This window comes from Cibotium barometz, chromosome 57 (genome assembly GCF_041138505.1).
Source record: "Cibotium barometz isolate CiBa-2024 chromosome 57, ASM4113850v1, whole genome shotgun sequence".
Classification (NCBI taxonomy): Eukaryota; Viridiplantae; Streptophyta; class Polypodiopsida; order Cyatheales; family Cibotiaceae; genus Cibotium; species Cibotium barometz.
In genome coordinates, this window is record NC_141102.1 from 8,287,504 (window position 1) to 8,313,607 (window position 26,104).

Below are 26,104 nucleotides of genomic sequence, written 5' to 3' on the forward strand. Positions count from 1 at the left end.
ATCCTATCAATTTGGGAAAAGAGAAGTAATGGAATTAGTTTAATCTAGTGGGATAATCATAATTAAGTTTATGATTATGGTTAAAATTATGATTTAAATTCATAATTTTATTTTAAGCATAAAAGAGGAACTACTATCATATTTCCATTACAAGCTTTTATTCTTTAGAAAAATTTGAGAGTTATCAGTAATAGCAGCAAAGCTATGTTAAAATTTTTAGAAAATAATACATATCTTATTTTTATGCATAATGCTAAAAGAGAACTTCCTATCATATTCTAGGATTGGACATCAAAAGAATAATTTTCATCATATTCATGAGAAATAATTTTTTTTGTAATTGTGCATAATTAATTGACTATGAGAAAAGAGTAGTTTTTGCTAGATTTATTTTTATGCAAAAAGAGGGATTCCCATGATAATTGAGATCCAAGTAATTAAATGGTAAAATAAAAATTTTTGGCATAATTCAAATTATGAGTATTTATCAAAAGTGGAATCTTGAGCGTTATTAATTTTATTGGGAAATATGGGTAGAATTGATTTTTTTAAATCCCATGAATCTTTTACTCAAAAAGAAGAATATTGAATATACTTCACTTGAGAAATTTGAGAAAGAATATAAAAATATCTATCGAGAGAAATTACCAGGCCAAGTAATTGGCAGAAACTTAGAAAAGTCCCATCGATATCGAAAGTAGAAAAGGGTACTAAATGTGAATGCAATGTGATAAGATGTGAGTGGATGTGATGAGATGTGATGCGATGTAAATGGATGTGGATGTGAATGTGATGAGATTTGAATGAGATTTGATGATATGTGAATGGGTGTGATGATGTGATGTAAATGGATGAGAATGAGATGTGAAGTGATAGATGTGCATGTTAATGAATGGATGGATGTGGATGGATGTGAATGTGAATGAATGGATGGATGTGGATAGATGTGTATGATGTGAATGAATGGATGGATGTGGATAGATGTGAATGTGAATGAATGGATGGATGTGGATAGATGTGAATGTGAATGAATGGATGGATGTGGATAGATGTGAATGTGAATGAATGGATAGATGTGGATAAATGTAATGAGATGTGAATGGATATGATGAGATATGGATAGATGTGGATGGAATGAATGAGATGTGATGTGGATAGATGTGGACGTGATGTAATGTGGATGGAATGAATGTGATGTGATATGGATGGAATGAATGTGATGTGATAAGGATAGATGTGGATGGAATGTATGTGATGTCATGTGGATGCAATGAATGTGATGGATGTGAATGGGTGTGATGAAATATGAATGAATGTGATGAGATGTGAGTGGATGTGATGAGATGTGAATGGATGCAATGAGATGTGAATGGATGTGAATGTGATGTGATGATATCTGAATGGATGTGATGAGATGTGAATGTGATGTGATGATATCTGAATGGATGTGATGTGATGTGAATATGATATGATGAGATGCAAATGGATGTGAATATGATGTGATGAGACATTAATGGATGAGATGTGATGTGGATGGATGTGATGTGATGAGATGTGGATCTGAATGAATATAAATGAATGTGATGTAATGTGAATGGATGGATGAGATGTAAGGTGGATGTGATGTGATGTGATGTGATGTGAATCGAGGTAGATGTGAATGGATGAGATGTGATGTGGATCGGGGTAGATGTGAATGGATGAGATGTGATGTGATGTGATGTGGATAAAATGGATGAGATGTGATGTGATGTGATGTGGATATGGGTGGATGTGAATGGATGAGATGTGATGAGGACGGATGTGATGTGATGTGAATGGATGTGATGTGATGAGGATCTGAATAGATGTAATTGGATGTGATGAGATGTGATGTGATATGGATAGATGTGATGAGATATGGATAGATGTGATGAGATGTAATATGATATGATTGGATGAGATGTAATATGATATGATTGGATGAGAATGGATGAAGATGTGATGAGATGTAATATGATATGATTCGATGAGAATGGATGAAGGATGATGGGAATAGATATGACTGGATGTGGAATAAGCAAAGTGAATTGATTTGGAAGAATGTGGAATATTAACGAGAAATGATGTGGAACAATGTGGAAAGATGAGAGTTTGTTAGAAACTGTATTTATGACCTGTTTTTAAATGAGTGTTTTATGTCAAGAATGTTGGGAAAGCATTTTGACCATCTTGTGAATGAGGTCGTGGAGACATAAGTGATAAAGTTGCAATAGCTGACGAAGAGTCAATGGAGGACGTCTCGCGTAGCAAGGTTGGCCGAGGTCTTGACTAGCCTCGGTTTGATTTAAATGGTGAGCTTGCGGTACGGTGGATGAGGGACCAAGGAAGTGGCCTATGAACTAAAGTGCTAGGTGACCTGCAAAGGAGGAAATCATCTTGGATAAATAGCCACAAGGAAAGCTTTGCTGAAATCAGGTAGGTTAAGTACAAGAGAAGCTATCATGGTCAGTTTTAATTTTTCAAATTTCATGTCAATCCGTTTGAAAGGTGCCTCCATTTTGAGTAAGGTGGTAAAGGGCTTGGCTACTTTGGAATAATATTAGATGAATCTTGGGAGACTTCAAAACCACCAACCAATTTATTATTGTCTCCATCTTAGTGGGATTAGTTAATATACCTTCGTCGAACAGATACTAAAATCCCAAATACTTAATGTGATTTTATAAAGAAGGTATATTTTCTTTTCTTTAGAAAGCTTCCCTTGTCCCCCCTACCACCAAAAATCCCCTTCACCCCCTAGCTTATAAGCTTAAGCCCCACCTTCCAAAACCCACCTCCCTTAAACTCACGTGATACCATAAGATATGTCTTGTGAATCCCCCGAGATGTAGTTGTGTTCCCACTTTAGTACATCAATACATTCAATTTGGGTAAAACTGTCCTCCACTATGTAGTTGTGTTCCCACTTCAGTACATCAATACATTAAATTTGGGAAAAGTTATCCACTATGTATTTGGTTTTCCCACTTCAATACATCAACACATATGCAATCCACAAGCTTAATACAAAGCTTTCCAAGCTCTATAACACTCTTGTAGTGTCAATCAACAAGCTCACATACATTCACCATACATCACATACACCGTTAGTATTTGCATCATACATGTGATGGTCTTGACCTCTGGGGGTTCACTTAATAATACGTAAGTATAGGATGTGAGTTCAAATGAAGGGGTTTTTTAATTCAGAATTGTAAGGTAAATTTACAAAAATACATTTACAAAAGTAGTTTTTTTAATGTAACGCCTCCTCTACGGCTACGTCTTCCTCAAGCCGCCATAGCCTAGGCGTGGAGAACAAGAGAGGGTGGAAGTCGGTTCACCTCCCAACCATATAATGATGAGTTAGGGTTTCTCGTTGGGTTTTATACGAAAACCTTGGCCTGTGTCCACACCTCCTAGCCCAGCCGCCCATCTTACTTAAGAGCCGTGCTAACTTAGATGTGTACACACATCGACCAAACCCTAACGCCCATTAACCCCTGAACCCCGCTAGCACTAATAATACTCTCGAGACTCCGAAAGCTATTAACTTATGCTAGGGTTCGACTTCCGTAGGACCATAGTCCTGACATTACTCCCCCCTTCGAAAAGAGTTTTCGTCCTCGAAAACAAAAGTGGGGAAACGTTTCCTCATCACACTAATGTTTTCCCAAGTGGAGCCTTCCTCTAGACGGTCCTTCCACTTGATAAGAGCTTGTTTCCGAACTTGGTGGCGAGTACGTAACATGTGGTAATCCAATACTCTTTCTGGTTCATGAGGCAGTATTGGGGGTTCCACATATTCTACCAAGAAAGAATCATCCACTGGCCTTTCATGACCCATAAGGCGTTTCCTCAAACGGCCTACGTGAAAGATGGGATGAACCCTGGAATGTGCTGGTAACTCAAGTTTATAGGCTACTGGGCCCACCTTCTTGAGTATCTTAAATGGTCCACAAAATTGAGGCAACAATTTTGGTATGCGACCCGTTTTTAAACTAGTGGAGTTTTCTGGTACCTTCAGAAACACCCAATCACCTTCTTGAAAGTGAAGTGGCCTATGTTTCTGGTCCGCAAACTTCTTGTAACGATCTTGCGCTTGACGAACATTTAATCATGCAAGGCGCAACATATCCATATGGTCTTGGATAAAATCCTTAACCTGACTGATTTTCTCATTCGCCAGTCCCACCGACACTGGTGAACGTGGCTGAAAACCATACATCAGCATGAAAGGGCTAAAGCCTGTCGAGACATGCTTTGCACTATTGTAAGCAAACTCGAGAATAGGCAAATAATACTCCCAATCAGATTGTTTTTTCTTGACATATGCCCTAAGCATATCGTCCAGCACTTGATTAACCCGTTCAGTCTGACCATCTGTCTGCGGATGATCAGCTGTACTAAGGTTCAACATAGTACCCAGCTTACTGAATACTGCTCGCCAAAAATGGTTGTTAAACTTGCGATTGCGATCACTGACAATATTGGACGGTAAGCCATAAAGTCCGTAAACATTCTCCACGAAAAGGCATCCCAATTCTGGAGTTGTAACTAATTTCTTAGTAGGCACAAACCTACAAAGCTTGGTTAATCGATCCACGATTACCCAAATGGCATCATGTCCACGATTCGTTGTGGGCAAGCCCGTTATAAAGTCCATAGAGATACTTTCCCACTTTCCGTCGAGAATCTCTAATGGATGCAGTAACCCGCCAGCTTTAAGACGTTCTGCTTTGTTCACTTGACACTTCTGACACTGCAGAACATAGTCAGTAACATCCTTGTGAAGTCCAGGCCAATAGAAATGCTTTCTTACGAGAGCATACGTTTTGCGAATGCCCGCATGACCTGCACTTGGACTATCATGACACTCAAAAAGAATTTGGCACCTAGTGTCTAAGTCCAATGGAACACAAATTCTCCCCTTGTGGAGTAAGTATCCATCATCGATGGAAAAGTTTTTCCATCGCTGTAGTTCATCTTGTGATAAAGAAGAACCATGTGTGGAAGAACTGGGAACACTACCGTTTGAGTGAAAGGGACCCCTCATTTGAACATGATTCCACACCTTTGAGTATGTTGAATCCTGCTTGCATTTGCCTCGTAAAGATTTTAACAATTCGCTTTTCAACTCTGTGAATAGCAGCGAATTAATCTTCGGCATACGACTCAAAGCATCAGCTACAATATTGTAACGTCCTTTGCGATAGCGTAGCTTGCAATCATACTCCTGAAGGATCTCAGCCCATCTGGCCTTTCGATCCTGCAAATCTGTTTGGTTCATAAACCACTTTATGCTTTCGTGATAAAAAACAAGCTCGAATTGCACACCATATAAGTAATGTCACCATTTTCGTAAGGCATATATGATGGCAAAGAGCTCACGCTCGTAAGCTGAGTAGTTTTGTTGAGCACGATTGAGCTTCTTGCTCTCATAGGCAACAGGATGACCATCTTGAATGAGAACCGCACCCACTGCCTTAGCACTGGCATCCGTTTCAATCACAAATGGTTTTTGAGGATCCACAATTGCCAAGATGGGAGCCGTAGCCAAAGCAACTTTAAGCTTATCAAAGCTACGTTGTTTCTCCTCACACCATTGAAAGGTAATTGCCGCACCTTTCAATTGATCAGTCATGGGAGCGGCAATCTTTGCATAACCATTCACATATTTGCGATAAAATCCTACCATTCCCAAGAAGATTTGAAGTTCTTCCTTACTTCGAGGTGTTGGCCATTGCATAATAGCATCAACCTTACTAGCATCCATAGCGATTCCATCTGCAGAAATTACATGACCTAGGTATTGTATGCTATCCTTGAGAAATTCGCACTTACTTTCTTTCGCGTAAAGTGCATTCTCGCGTAGTAACTAAAAAACTTTTCGTAAGTGTTCCAAATGCTCTTCTAAAGTGGAACTATAGACCAAAATGTCATCAAGAAAGACAATGATAAATTTGCCTAAGTACGGCCTTAGTACGCTATCCATAAGCGTCATAAACATTGCCGGGGCATTAGTAAGCCCAAACGGCATAACCAAAAACTCATAGTGTCCAAAGCGAGTCCGGAACGCAGTCTTGGTTATATCATCAGCGTTAATACGCACTTGATGATATCCTGAACGTAAATCAATTTTAGAAAAATACTTTGCACCTTTGAGTTGATCAAACAACTCATCTATCCTAGGTAGCGGGTATTTGTTACCGCATTCAAGGAGCGATAATCCACACACATCTATCCTAGGTAGCGGGTATTTGTTCTTAATTGTTACCGCATTCAAGGAGCGATAATCCACACACATGCGGATGGATCCATCCTTTTTCTTCACCAAAAGAATGGGCGATGCCCATGGTGAAGCACTATGGCGAATGAAGCCCTTACTAAGGTAATCAGCAAGCTGACATTCCACCTCAACTGCTTCAGTCGCACTAAGCCTGTACGACGGCTTACTAATTGGTTTGGTGCCCGGAACGACATCAATGCGATGAGGCAAAGCTCGTTCGGGTGGCAAACCCTCTGGTAAATCATTAGGAAAAATATCTTTAAATTCTTGTAACAGTTGTTGCAAAGACAAAGCATTAACTGGTTGCTTAAGATTATTTAAAGAGATTTTAGAAAAAGGTAAAGAGAAAGAAGGTATCGCTGAGGAAGATTCATTTGAAGAAGAAACATCATGCACATCAAACCCACTAGTTTGCGACACACAATAACAAAAATAGACTTCTTCTATTTGATTACTATGCTCCAAAAAAGAGAGTTCGGCATTACATATGAGTGGTGTTGGGGGTACATCACGTTCCCCAATAAGTAAAGCATGCTTACCATTGGCCTCAAACGTAAACGTATTATGTTCATAACTCCTTTTGAGTGATGACCCTAACCCATACAACCACTCCCGTCCTAAGATGACATCCGCACAAGACATATTCATCACTTGGAAGTCAAGAACCATAGTGTGTTCTTGCACAAACACAGGCACTTGCCGTACTAGAGTATCCCACACATCGTGATCATCCCCCTGAATGGTGGACACCACATAACGATGAGAACTCTTTGTCTCCGGCAACTTTAATTTCTTAACTAATGCATAGTTCAAGAAATTGTGCGTGGCACCATCATCAATGAGAATACGTACTCGATGACCATAAATGGAGCCATGCATACGGACCAAATCGTGTGGTCCAACTGTCTCTTGCCACATAGATGCAGTGAGATTACACTCATGCAACTCGGTAGTGTGCGAAACCTCTACCGCAGAATACTTAGGATCAGCATCCAAGGGAAGCGTTTGCACCATGTGTACAGCCTTCTCCTTGACCTTATCCTTATTCTTGCGAGGCAACTATGGATAATTTTTCTTCTCATGATCACTACCTAAGCAATGATAACATAGTTTCTCCTTCTTGGCCCGTTCATAGTCTTATGGAGACAACGAACCACTTGACCCTTTAGACTTCTTTGTGTTTTCAGTAGAATTGCTGGCAAGTTTACGCTTATTAGCATTAAATTGTGAGCCATTGAATTTGGCCGATCTATCCATGCCCTTCTTATCCATGGTATCATCAAAGATAAGGGCACTTTGGATAGCCGCTTCCAAAGTTTTAGGATACTGGGTTTTAACCTTTGCCTGATATTCTTTATCAAGGCCTCTAACAAACCCACGAACCTTTTGAAAGTCGTCCAAACCGTCTAGCTTGAGAGTGACTTCACGGTATTTGGACACATACTGATTAAGTGTAAGACCTTCCATCTTGCACTTGTCCCAGGCTGTCCAACTCCGATCTTTCTCGTTTTGCGGTAAGAACTCCTTTTTAAAAGCTGCTGCAAACTCCTCCCAAGTCTTAGGGCGAGTTTCAATAGGTAGACTCATCCACCACTTGTAGGCTTTACCTTCAAGTGTGAGACTCGTCTCAGTGACCATAACAGCAGCGGGAGTGCGGCGTAAGCGATGCAAGTCCGTCCACTTGTGTAAAAATGTATGGACCGCATCCTTGTTACGATCGCGCTCCTCTCCCTTAAACACAGGCGGCTTCACATTTTTCAACATAGCCCCTTCGTGCGTTGCAGAGGGTGCAATAGATTCTACTGTAGGATTTGGAACAAGAGGAGGCATAACTATCGGAATAGGCCCTCTACTTGCCGCCAATCCACTTGCAAAACGTGCCATAAATTCAGTAAAAAGCGTGCTCATGTTTGTGAGATTGGTATTGACATTTGTTATAGTGCACTCAAGTGCAACTACCCTTGAAGTGAGACGCCCAAACTCTACCATGTCTACCAAACCATAATCATCTAGTGGACTCGAACCCCCTTCGGTATCGGTCATGTTGGCATCCCGATCAGGCGCAACGGCCTGTTGCGATCACCCACACCACCACCCAAAGGGTGTGCCTCACTAACATCATGCATATCATTCTCAAAATCGAAGTGAACATGAGACGGTTCCGCTGAGGCCATGGTATGCACGTGCTTACAAATAGAGAACGGATTACCTTAAAAAGCGAACTCCAATTGAAGCGTCGTAGAAGAATTCCTCTTGCATGCATGGAAATCGAGAAGAAATCACCACTCGAGTCGTCAATCAACACATGCATGCAAAAAAGTGTGTTGCATGTAGCATGTCGTTGAAGATCCGTCCACCAAAAACTTCCAAACTTGGAGCATAGAAAACTCCTCTCACAAATTGAAAGAAGGAAAGTTGAAGGTGAAAAGGTCACTTTCCTTGTAGTTTGTGTCACTTTCCTTGTAGTTTGTGTCCTCCCTTGACAGAATAAGTAGAGTTCTTTTGAAGAGAAGAACAACACAAGTGAAAAGGTGAAGTGGCTAGCACACTTGCCTTGGAGCTTGAGGTGGTGGGTTCAAAACCCCACTCCTTGGATGGTGAAGCCTCCCCCTTGTGCCACTCAAGTAAGGGAGAATTCTCGAGCGCTCGCCAACGGCGCGCCAACGATCGCTCACCGATCGCCTTCTAGGACTGCCGGACTGCCTTGGTCGCCACCTTAGGCGTCCGCTGTGGTGGCCGTACGGACGACGGGTAGGCGGCGGCGGCGCTCGCTGTGGGCTGTTCACGCAGGCGCGAACGTGCAGGTCACCGTACGGGCGACAGATGCGCTCGTTTCTTTTGTTGCAGCGTCGAGCTGTTTTTCGTACAGGTTACGCGTGCCGCCGCTGGCTCTGATACCAGTGTAACGCCTCCTCTACGGCTGCGTCTTCCTCAAGCCGCCATAGCCTAGGCGTGGAGAAGAAGAGAGGGTGGAAGTCGGTTCACCTCCCAACCATATAATGACGAGTTAGGGTTTCTCGTTGGGTTTTATACGAAAACCCTGGCCTGTGTCCACACCTCCTAGCCCGTCCGCCCATCTTACTTAAGAGCCGTGCTAACTTAGATGTGTACACACATCGACCAAACCCTAACGCCCATTAACCCCTGAACCCCGCTAGCACTAATAATACTCTCGAGACTCCGAAAGCTATTAACTTATGCTAGGGTTCGACTTCCGTAGGACCATAGTCCTGACATTTAATTGATTTTGAAAAAAAAACCATAAGTCTATAAATAAAAAGGGGTCATTTTGTTCATGAGAAATTCACAGATAAGGGGTTTTTAAATACCCCTTGAATGCATGTGATACATAGAGGTCTTGAGCTACCTACAACTTAAAATTTTTCTGATCTATACATTAATCAAACATGATTCAACCTTTTACTAAGCTATCACCTCATCCACTTATCATTTCCAAAGTCTAAATCTCACATAAGAAGAATCTTCAAAAGATCACAAAGGCTGTCATCCCAAAATGATGACAAAAGCTATAAATGCCATGTTTTAGTGTAAATTGTATCTCAATATTTTCTTGATTTCTCCATGACCAATGCTCCAAAGTTAGCTCCAGAATTAGCTCAATAGCCCAATACATTACTAACATAATGCCCAAGTTCTCGTGCTTCAATGGCTTCATATAAATACCTGAAATTTTTTATTATAAACATCGTGTTCTATTGTATTTTGCTACCATTAGTTGTAGCAATTTGTATCATTTGCCTAGCTCACCAACCTCATAAAAATCTCATAGGAATCCTCAAAGATTTGGGATAGGTCATGCAATTTACCTGGACCAAGTCTAGTCTTATAGGTGTTGGAGCCCTAGAACCTCCACCCTCTGCTACCAACTTAAAAGAGAAAATTGCAGCTTCCATGATAACTAATTAACTATTCGTAAATATTAAATTAATTAACAAATTTATTTTATATCAATGACTTAGCAAATATATGGAGAACACACTGGGGCATGGATTCTTGAAATTCCAAGGAGCTTGAGAGGATGAAATCCTCCTTCCTTAGTTCTTTGATTCCTCTATTAAGGGATGCTTGGGTTCTTTAGGTGTCAAATTATACAAATATTTAGCATAAAAGTGCTAGAGAGGTTGGAATGAATGAAAGGGAGTATTTGGTTCCTTATTACTTAGGACTTGACAATTGTTTATTACAGTAAAGGAAAAGAGAGAGAGAGAGGCAAAATGGGAGATTTTCACCTTTTTTCTCTTAGGAATGATAATAAATCTTGTACACGACAAATGAGACTTAGGATTTGGGGGAGTATGAGATAGGAGGGGAGATGGGGTATTTGTCCTTATTTTGATTGAGCCTTCTAGGGCATCTCAAAATCCCCTTACTTTCACATAATAAATAAGAAACTAGAGGATTTTCTTAGAGAATTAGCTATTGTAAAAGAGGTATTAGTGCAATATTGATAGAAATAAAATCAATTAATGTTTCTTAGAGATTGACTTCCACATATACTTGGTCTGAATCCTAGGGTCAAGTTTAGAGAGCAATTAAATAAGTGAATATAAGTAAAAAGAAATATTAGGAAACATTACCATGATAAGGAAATGGATGGAGCTTGGGTTCTAAGGAAGGAACTAGGGGCTACATATGGATATAGAAATTGGTTGATTAGTAATAATGCACTAGCCAATAAGACTTTTTAGCCATTTCCTCTATGAAAAAATTGAAATGGAGTTGTCCATTTAAGAGAGAATTTATTTCTTCCACTACTTATCTCCTCATTTAAGAGAGAGTTGTCCATTTATGAGAGTTTATTTATTCCACTACCTATCTCCTCATTTAAATCTATTCACAGTTTACCCATGGTTAATGTTGTCTAGAGGGGGTCTAGGGTCATGTTATACTCAGTGAGCACACTCTTTATGCAAAAGTGCACCTAGGAGTTGAAAATATTGTGAGGTATTGATAGATGTGTTTCCTATGTAGTATTTTTATCTTGGTCTTTCTAAGTGAAGGGTGCCCTTTCGAAATGGATGCTTAAGTTAACAACATTGATGAGTAAACGTTGAGTAATCAAAATTCTCTTTCTTGGTCTTTTTGAGTGAAGCGTGCCCTTTGGAAACGGCTCCTTAAGTTAACAACATTGATGAGTAAACGTTGAGCAATATAAATTCTCTATCTTGGAGGTCTCTCATTACTTTGAGGACCTTACTTGGGAACCCTAGGAGCTTTAGGAATCTATGTTAATTAATTATTCCTTTGCTTTTACATTTAATTTATGTTAAGTGTAACAAGCCCACTATTTATGGTAGACATCAAGGAGATATTTTATAGAAATTCTTGCATGCTTCTGCTTGTCATGATGGGGGGGTTGCTAGTGTGTGGGCTCTTTTGTTCGAGATAAAGCGCCTTAGCATGTGCTTGAAGGCATGAGTGATGATAAGAGATAGGAAGCAAGAGGGAAAGAAAAGAGTCTCAATTGATAAAAAGCTGGATAAAAAAGGTAAAAAGTATACTCTTAAAATATGACCCTATATATATTAATAATTATCCTAAGATATGAGGGAAAGAAAAGAGTCTCAATTGATAAAAAGCTAGAAAAAAAAGGCAAAAAGTAAACTCTTAAAATATGACCCTATATATATTAATACTTGTCCTAAGACAATGACCATATAGTAGATGATCCAATTATTTCATATGACAAGATGCAAACAATCCAAGCTTCCTAATTACATAGATTTACAATGTTCTCCACAAACCTTGTATCAATTTAATACTTGTCCTAAGACAATGACCATATAGTAGATGATCCAATTATTTCCTATGACAAGATGCAAACAATCCAAGCTTCCTAATTACATAGATTTACAATGTTCTCCACAAACCTTGTATCAATTTAGTGCAAATTTATGTGATTAAAAAATTCATTATCACTATTTATTAGGAAGGCACCTAAGAAGTAGAGGCAAAGGTGAGGGTTGTACCTATTCAATTGCCACCTTGGCCAATATTGAAAGGGACAAAGCTTTTAAAGGGAAGAAGTAAAGCAATTGTCCATGAAAGGAGAACATGCCATCAACCCTATGACTTAGAAATGCAAAGGAAAAATAAGTTACAAAAGAGTAGGAAGTGCTAAGAGGGGGAAACACTAGACCATATGACCATATGATGGAGGTGTTTTGTCTTAAGCTAAAGAAAGATATCCCAATATTATTTGGTAACAGGTGTTCGAGAGAAAAAAAACATAGTGATTAGGGTGAGTTCGATGAAAAAACATAGTGATTAGGGTGAGTTCGATGAAAAAACAATTGGCTCTAGGGAAACATAGAAGAAGGGGAAGCATAATGCATTATAAAAATGGCAACAATGGAAGGAGAATCACAATGCCCCACAATGCACAAGTGACAATCCATCACATTCAATTCCCATTGCAAGATTCGTGAGAATCACCAAACCCACTTTTGACACACACACACACACACATAATTATATACCAACCCATAAGAGACAAGTTCAATCATAGTTCGTGAGGTATATATTTTCAATCATTTTAGTAAAATTGGTCTTTTTATTGGGAATAATTTTGAAAAATCAATAAAATTTGGTAGATAAATGAAAAAGATAGCCTCAAGCAGGTGACCTTGTTGATCTAAATAGATAGAAAACCATACATACGTTTCTCTCTACAACAATATGGTGATACAAAATAAATAACATTGTGTATGCATCACATGTTTATTTTCTTGACATCACAATGAGATACTACTCCTTCGTTACATATCGATAAGGATAAAGAATGGATCTCTAAATTTATATACTTTGTAACCCTCTTGCTTTATTGAAATAGTGTAGATGGTAAATAAAGTGAAAAGAGGTGTTATACCATTAAGAATGGTATAACCTTATTTCGCACCATAATATGAAGCAATAAGTTTTCTAGATTTAAGTCATATTCTTGTTATGGAATTAGAGATATATCAGTGTGTATTTTCTTTGTCACTGTGTATAACCTTATTTCGCACCATAATATGAAGCAATAAGTTTTCTAGATTTAAGTCATATTCTTGTTATGGAATTAGAGATATATCATTGTGTATATTTTCTTTGTCACCTTTCTCTTAAATCTACAATATGCATTTAGTTTCTTTGTAGCATTGGTATATAGGAACATGCATGCATTTTGTTTTCATACATTTAAGGAGCTATGATAAGATATCAAAATATGAAGACTTAAAGTTTAGTCATTGACAAAGACTTGATATACCAACTTTGTCATCTTCAAAGTGCTGCAAATGTCAGGATAAGTTTTGAAGCTACATGTGTACTTACTTTTACAACCCTATATAATATAAACACAATTCAAAATATACATCAAAAAACACTTTACCAAATTGGCATTTTACTCAAAGTGAGGGGACAAAATGCATTAGGACTTACCTACTTTGGTAATGATGTGATCTTTCATTTAACTCCTACACAACAAATTTGCATGAATAATAGAATCGAGCTTCATAAGCTAGGTTCCATGTATTCTAGTGTCTACATAATCATTTTTATTGGAACCTTTTAATCATTAGTTAAAGAGTAGATTTCAATTACTTTAACTAGAATATAAGTAAAATTTTAAATTTCGAGGAGGTCTAATTTTTTCTTTCTTTCAATATTTAGAGAAGTGTTTTTCAAAAATTTGAATCCATGGTCCAATTTAGGCTAAGCAAACCTTTCTAGGGGGTAAGAGTGGGCATGACTTTGCAACGTACTCCAAGGACTGAAATTTGAAGCCATGCCCTAACCTTCAGTGTGTGTGTGTGTGTGTGTGTGTGTGTGAAATTTAGAGAAAATTTTGAAATAGTGGCCTTCTTTTTGCAACCCTATTTTATAAGAGGCCTTCTTTTTGCAACCCTATTTTACAAGAGACGTTCCTTTTTTGCAACCCTATTTTATAGGAGGCCTTCTTTTTGCAACCCTATTTTATAAGAGGCCTTTTCTAGAAGGTTTGAAGTGCCCTCTAGAGGACCCCTTATAAGGGGTGCCATTAAGGAAAATTTAAAATTTAAAATTGTGGAACCCTATTTTATAAGAGGCCTTCTTTTTCCAACCCTATTTTATAAGAGGCCTTTTCTAGAAGGTACCTCTAGAGGACCCCTTATAAGGCGTGCCATTAAGGAAAATGTTAAATTTTAATTTATTTTTTTTAAAATATTTGAATGGGCTGCGAATAGAGCGTGTGCGCAAGGCCCAAGGACAGTCGAGGGCCATGCATGCAGACTCGAGAGAGGTGTATACTATTGTATACGTTCAAGGAGGATGCACCACACATGTGCGGGTCTTATCCCATCTCTCTCTCTCTCTCTCTCTCTCTCTCTCTCACACACACACACACACACACACACACATATGGCCCTCCATGGGGAGTATCGCCAACAACAGGCAATGAACATGGAAGTTGCGAGGACTAAGGGATGGGAGGGTCCTGCATGGGCTCCTGTAGCCACAATGCAATGCTTGCAATGGCTACAAAAGAGAAAGATGCTTCATTGACATGGACATGAAAAGAAACATGGAGGTGACAGACCATCATCATGCAATGCGAGGATGAGAGGTCTGATAGAGCCTGCCGTGAGAGCTCTAAAAGGCTTCGAAAGAGGGACAAGCTTTCTGCAAAACCACGAAAAAAGCCATGATATTATGAGAAGAATTGCAATCATGGAAGTGGGGTGTGACGTTAGAGCTTTGATGAATCCCTAGGTGGATCCTTCTTTACACCCATGCAATGAAAGAAGACAAGGCCAACAATTCACGGCCAAAGGTTCAAAATTAAAGCCAAGTGTAAAGTAAAAGGGACATTGTCACACACACACACATAGCATAAAGAAAGCAAAGCACACACATAGAGAAAGTAAGCCCCCCCTCCCCCCCCCACAAAAAAAAAAAGGACTTGGGAGGTAGAAATGGCAGATTGACTTGTCCTCTTGTGGACATGAAAGTCAAGAGCAGAGGGAACATACTTCAGACAATCTTAAGGATTATGAAAGTGTTGTTTTGAGTCATCATCCAAGTTTGTTCAACATGGGCCTCAATAATAATGCTTCCTAGGACTAGCGTTCTCAATACTTATTCTTCCTTGGATTAATCACAAACCATCTCTTTTCTTTTTCACAAAAAGAAACTCTCCCATGATAGCCTACTAAGAGCCCCATCCCACACAAGCATTACAGCACTAGTTTGGATGCACTAGCATTGCAGCTCTAGAAATTGGTGAGGGTCACTTTCTATATTCAAGGGCCACTATCCCTATTACAAGAACATGCTAAGTGTTGCACTATGGAGAATTCCCTATGGACAAAGAGTTCTCATCTCCATGCATTTGATTGAAGCACTAAGTCCATCAAGGACAGTGTGAGCACCCATGTTTTCCAAGGGGCTTAGCTATCCTCTTGACATTTCAATGAAAGCCAAGGGTTACAAACAAAATGAGTTGTTGGCACCTTGAATTAGTGCCTTTCAAAATTCTTCAGGATTCAATCTAATTACAAACAAAGCAATGACTCTACTACAAGGGGATGCATGACATTTCTCTAAGCCTTCTCCTATTTTGATGTCAACTCAACAAGTCATTTATCACATTTAGCTCTTAGTGAATGTTTTAGTTCCAACCTTGTGCTGCTTTCTTAGGGATTGATGCATACATCATTTACACAATTTAGCTTTTAGTAGATGTTACATGTTTGAGTTGTGTTCTACGTTCCTAGGTATACATCAAGCCTTCTACTTTGAAGGCACTGTCATCATTAGGTAATCTTTTGGAAGTGAAAGCTATAAGAATGGTCATAATAAATATCATCATAGTTAAAAAAATAAAACTTAGCATAAACTTATGTATTTTGTGTGTATAGCAAAGGGTGTCGGTCAATCACCATCAATCATGATTTCATTCTCTAGGTATGGGTGATGTTTACATGTCCTCTCAATATTTCACGTTAACTCATCCTCTAGGTATAGGTGATGTTAATTCATCCTCTCAATATTTCATGGTTATATAAATAAGACATTGTCCACATGGATTTATTATATTTTCTTATCTCAACAATTGAGTCAATATTTCATGCTTATATAAAAAAGACATTCTACACATGGATCTATTATATTTTCTTATCTCAACAATTGAGTCGATATCATCATCCTTGAAGTTTAAAATGTTCAACTCAAGTAAATGGCTATGTTATTTTTACAATTACTTTACATGTGTTATTCCATCCTAATCACTAATTGCATTATTCTGATATAGCAAAAATAGCCCCTTATTCTTTTCAAGCACATGATTTATCTCTTTCTTGTGAAAACTTACATATTAATCATTAAAGATCCATGCATGTATCAATAAAAGTATTCTCATATTTATGTGACGCTTTTAGTTTATCCTTATGAACTCTATTCCATTACTAGAGTTAGCCAATGAATCATGTCGTATCATAAGTGCTTTATTCATAAACCACCTTTATTTTCCAAGGGTCTTCTTGCTATTCACATCAACCTAAGGAGATCTTATTGGATACGTAGAGTGAAGTTTTGTAAAAGCTACGACAAAGATTTTGACAACTACAATCAATTCTAAGGATCTTAATTTTGTAAAGCATTCATTCTATGAGCTTATTTGCATGATCAAATAAACCACTTTCAAACACTCTTATGAAACTTAAGAAATAGACAATCCATACATTAGGTGGACCCAAATGTGATTTTCTTAACTTAATATTGTTCTTCCATTCCCATATTGTCCATAAAATATGATTAAAGAATACATAATTAAAAAAAGAAGTAAATATACTCGTATATATTTTTTACAATTGGGTATAAGAAGCACTTAGGGATTAATGAAGATACACGACATAGTAAGAGAAAACTACTCATTTTTACTTCTAAAAGACTAATTTGACAAAGGAAGTGGGAAGAAACTTTTTAGAGGCTAGGAGCTTGCACATTGGCTCAAGAATGCTTAAATTTTGTACTTCTCAAGTTTCAGAATCTTATAACTTTTTACTTCTAACATTGTGGAACTCATATTCATTATACTAACCATAGTTTCTCTCATATGTTTTTTTGTTCAATGAATAAAAGAGCCATCTACCCCATACATGTAATAGATGGAATACAAGAGGATATAAAGAGGATGGTGTTTAATATTGTTTTGTTCAATGACTAAAAGAGGCATTTACCGGATCCATGTATTGGATGAATCACAAAGAGGATGGTATTAACTCTTCTATACAGCATTATTATTTTTAGTACATGATGTGCCTTGATATAAGCCTCGATAAAGAAAATGTTACAAGGCCCTATAAAAATATCATATTATTGAGCCCCACACACACACACACACACACACACACACACACACACACACACACACACAGCCTTTCTAGAAAAAGAACGTATTACAATTAGGCCTTATAAAAACACCCTATTATGGATGACTCACACACACACACATGCACACAAGCATGCACACACAAATATGCACATATACATGAATACATATAATACACATACATGTATATATACACATACATGTTAATTATACATACATATATGCATACATATAAATACACATAAATACATGTGCACACAAATACGTACACAGGTACACGCACAACCACATGCATAGGTGTACACATCTAGGGATGTGTGTGTATGTTTGTGTACATGCATGCATTTACGTGTGCACGCATGCATGATGCGCATGTGTGTGTGTGTGTGTGAGGGAGAGGAAGGGAGAGTTGATGCATGTTCACCATATAAAGGATGACAAAGGACAACCAAATACTTGATAATCTACTCCTAAAATTGAATAATGAGGTGATTAGAGACTGGAAATGATAAAACATGATCAAAGATAAGATGGGTGACATACATGTGTGATTGTTTCAATTCTACCAAATTTTAGAATAGGTGCACATTGGCTAGCTAGGTGCACAATCCAAGGGCATCAGACATGGCCATTGGCTAGCTAGGTGCATGATCCAGTTAGGGGACTATTAAAATGTGGGTGCCAAGTTTTTGGTCAGAATGGGCACCCATCATGGTCATCCAACGAGCTCCTGGGAGAGCAACTAGACTAGGTGCAGGGTCCAATTAGGGGAGGACACATATGTGGGTGCCAGATGTATAGTCACAATGGGTGCCCATCTTGTGCATCCACGAGCGCTAGGGAGAGCAGGTAGAACATGTGTGAAAGCCATGGGAAACCGATGTCGAGAGGAGTCGTCCATGTGTGAAAGGGCTTCTTAAAGAGTCCGACCAAGTGTGCATGTGGATCAATCATCCACGTCCAATGTCAAGATGTGGCTACACGAATTGATGGAAAACTGTGGCAGGGACTGGGATTTAGTCCACTTTTTGGCATCTTTCACATCAACGCCTTGGATGGCACACACAAACAAAGGTACGCCTCCTAGTCTTCTCATTTGCCTTTTCTGTAGGCTTTATTTTGTTCCCCCCACACTACAGTGCCCCCTTCCCCATATCATCATCTCCATCTTTCACCTCTCAAGGGTGTTTGGTGGGTGGTCTAGCTCTCCCCTTCCACTGTTTGCCCGGCAAGCCTATTCATCCTCCCCTGCCGATTTATTATTCTTTCTTATTCTCTCCAACAAGCTGCAGCTACGTCTATCCCCACACACACACACATGTCTCTGTTTCAATTGCTCAATTTATTGCAATGCTTAACATATCATTCCATCTCCTGCCTCACTGTCTAAAACTAGCTTATTTGCATCCTCTTCTTTTGTCGTTTGATCCCCCCCGCCCTCCACACACACACGCACGCACGCACGCACGCACACGCGCGCGCGCGCACACACACACACGCTTATCCTCGTTTCAATTGATCAATTTACTGCAATTTCCAACTTATCATTGCAACCCATGACTTTATTTCTCGTCTTTTAAAACCTCGCCTGTCCTCTTTGATCCATTTTAGCTTTTGCTTGCTTTACTGTAATACGCTGCCCACAATGCGGAAAAGCTTATGGTCACCCGAGGAAGACGCCAAGCTCAAAAAATATGTGACACAGTATGGCTATGGCAACTGGAGCGACGTGGCTAAGCATGCCGGTACATCATTATGATTAAGCTTTGTCAGTCTCATAATCCGTCTTGTTAATATAATGATCAGACCGTGCTGATTTGATCAATTAGCAATCGAGCAGCTTAATCAGGCAAGCGAATCTTAATTAGGGAGTGAAACGATGGCAAATCACTGTTGACGATGCGCTACGTGGGTGCTATTATATTAAGAACAGTAGTAGCACTTGACCTTAGGACTGATCAAAAGCTGTTACGCGCTAGTGCAGGTCTCCAACGTTGTGGGAAAAGCTGTAGATTGCGCTGGCTCAACTACCTGAGGCCAGATCTTAAGCGAGGCAAATTTTCTGCAGATGAAATCAGGCTCATTGTGAAGCTCCACAAGAGCCTTGGAAACAGGTTAGTGTACTCTGATTAACACACTAATTTGCCTGCCTAATTCATCTAAGCAAGATCAACTCTCGATGTTTTATTTGAGCAATTGAGACGCATTAGCACTAGGCTATAAGCGTTGATATTAAAATCTGAGCATTTTATAATGATCATCATGCATACTGAGAAGCTTAACATATATTAGGATAGTGTTGGATTTTCAATGGTAGTTGTACATTAGTGATCTTGGTGCATTGAGGAGCATTAGCTAGAGGGTAGATTTTGATTTTTCAAAGCAAGCATTAATTTTCTGCATGCTTTGTTTAAAAACCATGATCTAGAATTCAAATGGATTGAAGAAAAAAAGCATTTTTTAACTTGAAAATCAGCTAGGGGGCACTTCCAAAAATACCCCAAAAAAAAACTTCCCTATCATCGGAGGTTTAAAAAATATAATATTGGTATAATTTAAAAGAAAAAATATGTGTATTCGATTCACAAGAACCAAGGAGGCATGATGATGATGCTTTTGAACCTCTGCACATGGATAAAAAGTACCCTACTGTAAATCAAGTAGTACATTGGTAAAGCTAGTAAATACACCTCCTGCATGTAATAATGCTCTCCTATGCACTCAAATGATATCACTTTTTTTTTTGGGTGAAACCTTTGAGTTCTTTTTTTTTGTAAAGGAACATGAAGCCCTTGCAATGTAGTGACAACCAAAAAAGTAGTGTGTGCAAATATCTTGATCTAGAAATTGGATGGGTTGAAGAAAAAGCAAGAAAGGAAGAGAGTGGTCCAAATGAAGTATACCAAACCATTGATCTAAAGTTGCCAAATCCAATGGGTTGGATTGCATCCATGGTCTAGCATCAACTTTGTCTTTAAAAGGGAAAGTTGAAGTGCAAGCTGAGTGCAAGTGCAAGTCTCAGGAAACACACACACACCCCACCATATACCACAACCACCATAGATCATTGAAGTGCAAGTACACTTAGGAAGAAGCGCACACACACACACACCCCACCATATATCATTTACAAGAACACACACACACACACACATCCCACCATATACCACTACCACCATATATCATTTACAAGATGCCTCAACACAATGCCACAACAAGAGGGGTTTGAATCTGCCACTTCTTTGTTGGTCTGATCAACTTTGTCTTTGCAAAAGGATACTTGTATGCAAAGCATATTGTATGTACATTATTGTTGTTGTGATGGTGTTTGCAAGGCTACTTGTATGCATATAAATATATGGGTACTTGTATGTAAAGCAGATTGTATGTACATTATTGTTGGTGTGAATATGGTGTTTGCAAGGGTAATTGTATGTAAAGCATAATTGAATGTACCTTGGAGGGGTCACTCATAATTATGTAAGCTTAGCACGTGAGTTCAACAGAAGGGATTTTTTTAATCCATTTTTTACATATTTTTTACATACAGAAGGGTATCATTTGAAAGGCAGTATTTAAAAGTTGAATTAAAAAAAGATATATTTTATTCATAAAAACTTCACAGATAAGAGATTTTTAAAATAGACCTTGAACGCACGTGATACAGAAGATTTACTTATAGTAAACAGTGATACAAAAGATTTACTTATAGTAAACAGAAGATCTACTTATAGTACTTATAGTGAAACCCCAAGAATATATATTAAAGTAATTATGGTTTGATATTTGGGTGTAGTTGGTCCAAGATAGCATCATGCTTGCCAGGGAGAACAGATAATGATATAAAGAATTTTTGGCACTCGTACACAAGAAGCACTCGGCGGGTTACTGATCAGCAATCCAAGCAGGATAATATCAATACCTCCTTTGATTGCATCCGTAATGCCGGATCATCCGCTGCTAATCACTCGCCACCTTTTCACATGCAGCTCGCCAGCTCTTCTAGCGCCTCTTCAACCGATCATCATATGTGCTTAACCCACCACGATTACTCGGAGATTTTCCATTTAGGCCCTAATTCCTGCTCTGATCCCGCAGCTTACGTCAACGATCATAGCTCCGCCCGCGCTAGCTGCAGCAGCTTGATCAGTGGCGGCGGCCACCCACTGCAATTAGAGGCCGGATTAAAGCTGATCAGAGATCCTAATCACTGCATTAATGGTATTACGATGCCCAATACGATGGAAAGCTGCCCCTTGTTGCCGCGACTTGCACAGAGTAATGGTTTCTACACAGTAAGTTTGGATGAAACACCTCCTGACGAAGGCTTGCAATCCGTGATTTGGAATTTCATGAACCGCCAGATTATAGCCACACAACAAAACGTTGCCGAATAATTACCAATCGAGTTAAGCTCTATATATTTGTGCTCCATCAATAACTTGCAGCCAAAAGACACATAATTCTTTAGTGAGCCAGTGTATTAATTGTAAAAAACCTGTATTTAGCTTGTTAATGACCTGATTAAGCGAGATCTTTCAAGTACGTGTCTTTAGGACATGGATCTTGGTTTGCTGATTTGCAATGTATATCTATTTTCTTCTTCAAAGTGTACAAATCTTGGGTTGTTTTCACTTCATGAGATAGATTGTGAAAAGGGTTATGTTTTTTTCACGAGGTCTTATTCCATTCCTAGTTGCACGCTGGAATGTCACCCGGCTAAACACCCGAGTACCACAAGGGGTACCACGTCCCTTATGTTTTTCACTGAAATGTATCCTAAATGAATTTAAACAAGAAGGTAGCTAAACGGCTTGATCATGTGAAGGTAGTTGGTAGTTAGTAGTTGGGTATTCCCACGACTAAGGTAGTAAAAAGGTTGGTTTTATTTACACAAAGGCAGGCTAAAGTATTAACCTTCGACACCAGCCTTTTAATCCAGATGCCCTCTTTGCAAGCAAGGGATGCTCCAACATATTCGGCCAAGGATACATTTCAGCCACCCATATTTGTCTTTTTGACACATGTAGTGGTGAGACCAAGCCACCTATAGGGGGCATTTTTTAACGTGATCTCACCCCTAGAGATGGCAACACAACAAAATAACCTCGCTAAATGTATCCTAAATGAACATATTCTGCCTCTATGGAGGACAAGGCTATTGTACTTTGTTTCCTACTTTGCCAAGATATAGCACCACCTACCAATTTGAAAACATAGCAAATAGTTGACCTAGAAGTAGAGGGTTCTCCCCCTAGTCTGCATCACACAAACCATAGAGAGCTACCCATTGTACAAATGATGATAAGTAAGAACATAATGTTTGATTTGCCTCAGATAATGAAGTAGCCTCTTGAGAGCCTTCCTGTGTTGGAACACGAGAATTCTACATAAATCTGATAGAAAACCAGCAACAAGGCAATTTCGGTCGCGTAGCACCTCTCCCCAAAACATTGTTGTAAAGGAATAGTTTTGCATGTAGGATCTGCCAACTTCAGTGTGAGGCACTGTATCTTCAACTATAAGCTTCATGCTAGGAGCCATGGTAATGAAAACACCATTACAATCATACATATTCAATTTTTAGAAGGATTTCTATTTCAATAAAATTTCACTGATTCAGATGAATAAAGTGGCCATTGGGTCACATATAACATGCACACTAAGGCAAAAGGAACGTGGACCTCCATTTGAAAGAGGAAAAGTTGATGAAATCTCCTATTTGGCTACTTCAAGAGTGACTAAAAGATGACTAAGCAGGAGAATATTGAATCCACATAGACACCTAAAATCAAGAATTCACCATTAGAGTGATGGGTATAAAGTCACTATTGGACTGTAAGCTTTGATAGCCTCTTATCAATCAAAAATAGATGGAATTTAAGGAACCACTACCTCTACTTGGGACCATAAATAGCTTCATAGAGCATGTACACTTTATTTGGATATGAGACTATGATTGAAAAACTAGAAATTTCATCATGTAGATCTCTTCGTAAAGATCACGATAAAGAAATAAAGTTGTCTTCACATCAAGTTGAGGAAGAGGGAAACTAAAATGAGCAGTAATGGCAATCAGTAAATGAAAAGACTAGGTCATACCTAATATTAGAGTCTCATCATAGTCACAACCAAGCATTAGGAAATTTTTGAACTCAAAATGGGCCTCATAAGAAGAGTCATGTCATCACTTTTCTAGAAAAAAGGGGGGTGTGGTGAACCTTATGTATCTAAGGTCAAAACCCACACATGTAACAAACCATTAAAAATTCTTTGAAAAGTAGATTCTAAATCTACCACCTCTGATAAATTTGGAGTTGATATGGTCAAGTTATATCTTTCCCACTAAAAGGTAGATTCCAATGATTCTAATATCTATATTACTAGCTCATTGATTCTAAAAGGTAGATTTGTGACATCCATGCCACATGGATGTCACAATCTATCTTTTAGTTGACATCCATGATTGTGACATCTGCAAGAAGGAAGAAATGGGGAGACTTGTTTATGTGGAGTCTAGAGACATGAGACATCGCATATATAGAAGTCAAGACATGGGTGAAGGTTACCATGATAGCTTGGGCATAAGCTCCAAGAAGACAAGATGTCTATAGAGTAAAATAACACCAAAAAGGGTCCAATGTCCATGATCCCTATGCTTAATATAGCCCAAGGCTCCCAAAAGTACACATGTGAATGACCCTACGCCTAAGTGCCTAAGCCCCATCCCCCATGTGCATGTGCATACCAAATCTACTTCATTATAAACCATCCCCTCCTACAATGATTTCTTCCTCGAAATCAAAGGGTGGTCATGCACAAAACAAATACAAAGGCTATATACAAAAAATCCAATACATCACCAAGTCTCACCATTGCAGAGAACCAATACCAATACATGAATCTCATGACCCTCGAGGTCAAATGGAAAAGTTATAGGACTTTCGTGATGATGAGGCTAGTCGAGTATCCTCTAGGATGAAATGTGAAAGATATGAGTGTCGCCTCTAGAAGATGAGGTAATATATACAACATCGACCGCATGGATGAAATGTAAATCCAAGCCACATAGACTCCAAAGCAATGGCTCTCGAACCACCTGGATCGAATGGAAAATTTAGAGAGCCAATGTTGGTGATGCGGCTAGCCAATCCTCCTAGATCAAATGGATAGCCACCCATATTGATGATATAACTCGCTAAATATTCGCCTAGGCCAAATGGATAGCCAAAGTGTAGACCATCCAACCATGGAACCAATGCGTGACTACCTAGATCGATAAGGAAATATCCAAGCTTCTCATCCAAGGTGAAATGACCACCAAAAATGCCATCAAATCCATGGTCCAAATAACTAATCAGGTGAAAATCTAGATGCGATGCATGTAAATCCACATAATCAAATACCATGCATCCCAAATGACATATACTGCATCTAAAAGTAAATGCCATGGCTCCAAAGAAAATAGGATCGTGTCGATACCCATAGGATCCAAAAGAACATATCTCAAGGTTGGCATCATGAGAGTGTAAGAGCAAACTAATGCCATCATCCCATGTAGCATCACACAAAAATTAAAAGACATGATCCATTGCATCAATAGTTATATGGACATGAGCCAAACCATGCACCATCTCCTCATGTGCAAAACCCTCTATGTATGTATGGTGATCCAAAATAAAAATATGATTATCAGTATCATCATAATCATTACTAAAAAATGAAGAGGTATCCCCACTTGAAAGACAAATGGTATCATCTCCTAAATCATCATCTACAGCATCCCCAAGGTCTCCAAGGTGATTTTCATAAACTTGGTGATCTATCTCCTTCAATGATTCCCCTATGTGACCTACATCCCATGACTAATCTATCTCCAACAATATGGAATCTAAGGAGATGTCTAGAGCAAATGCAAATCTCTCAAGATCTATGCCATATGATCTACTATTATGGATATGATGAATATGCATAATCCTACTACAATGTCTCACCTCAATGAAATCTTCACTACTCTCATGCACTACTCTCACCTCAATGAAATCTTCACTACTCTCATGCACTATCCCTTATTGCTCAAATACATAAACTCTATCCACACAAACCCTGCCGACAAGAATGTTATGAATACTAGGAGTAGTGTCGTATCAACGATATCTCCACAAATAGAAATCCTAAAAGAATAACATGACGCATCTAACACTAGGAACTTAGGTCTATGCTCATAGATGTCTCTGTCACTTGTATGCAGAGTATCACTAATCCCGAGTGTGCTAATGGATGCATTACTAATCAAATGCACACTATTCTCTAGAATGTCACCACAATCAACTAGAGTGTCCACATGATCTATAGGAAAGAAGATAGGCATAGAAGTGTCGATGGTCGGTGTGCTCGTTTGCCATCTCTACCCTTGAGAT

General features: G+C 38.8%; 1 protein-coding gene across 1 annotated transcript; it reads left to right on the forward strand.

Moving 5' to 3' along the window:
* Positions 1-18,849: 18,849 nt before the first annotated feature.
* LOC147606382 (uncharacterized) lies at positions 18,850-22,293 on the forward strand. The gene is made up of 3 exons (XM_086791691.1): positions 18,850-19,429; positions 19,669-19,798; positions 21,481-22,293. The coding sequence occupies exons 1-3, from the start codon at positions 19,330-19,332 to the stop codon at positions 22,079-22,081; spliced, it is 831 nt and encodes a 276-aa protein (XP_086647817.1). The 5' UTR covers positions 18,850-19,329; the 3' UTR covers positions 22,082-22,293.
* The last annotated feature ends 3,811 nt before the right edge of the window (positions 22,294-26,104 follow it).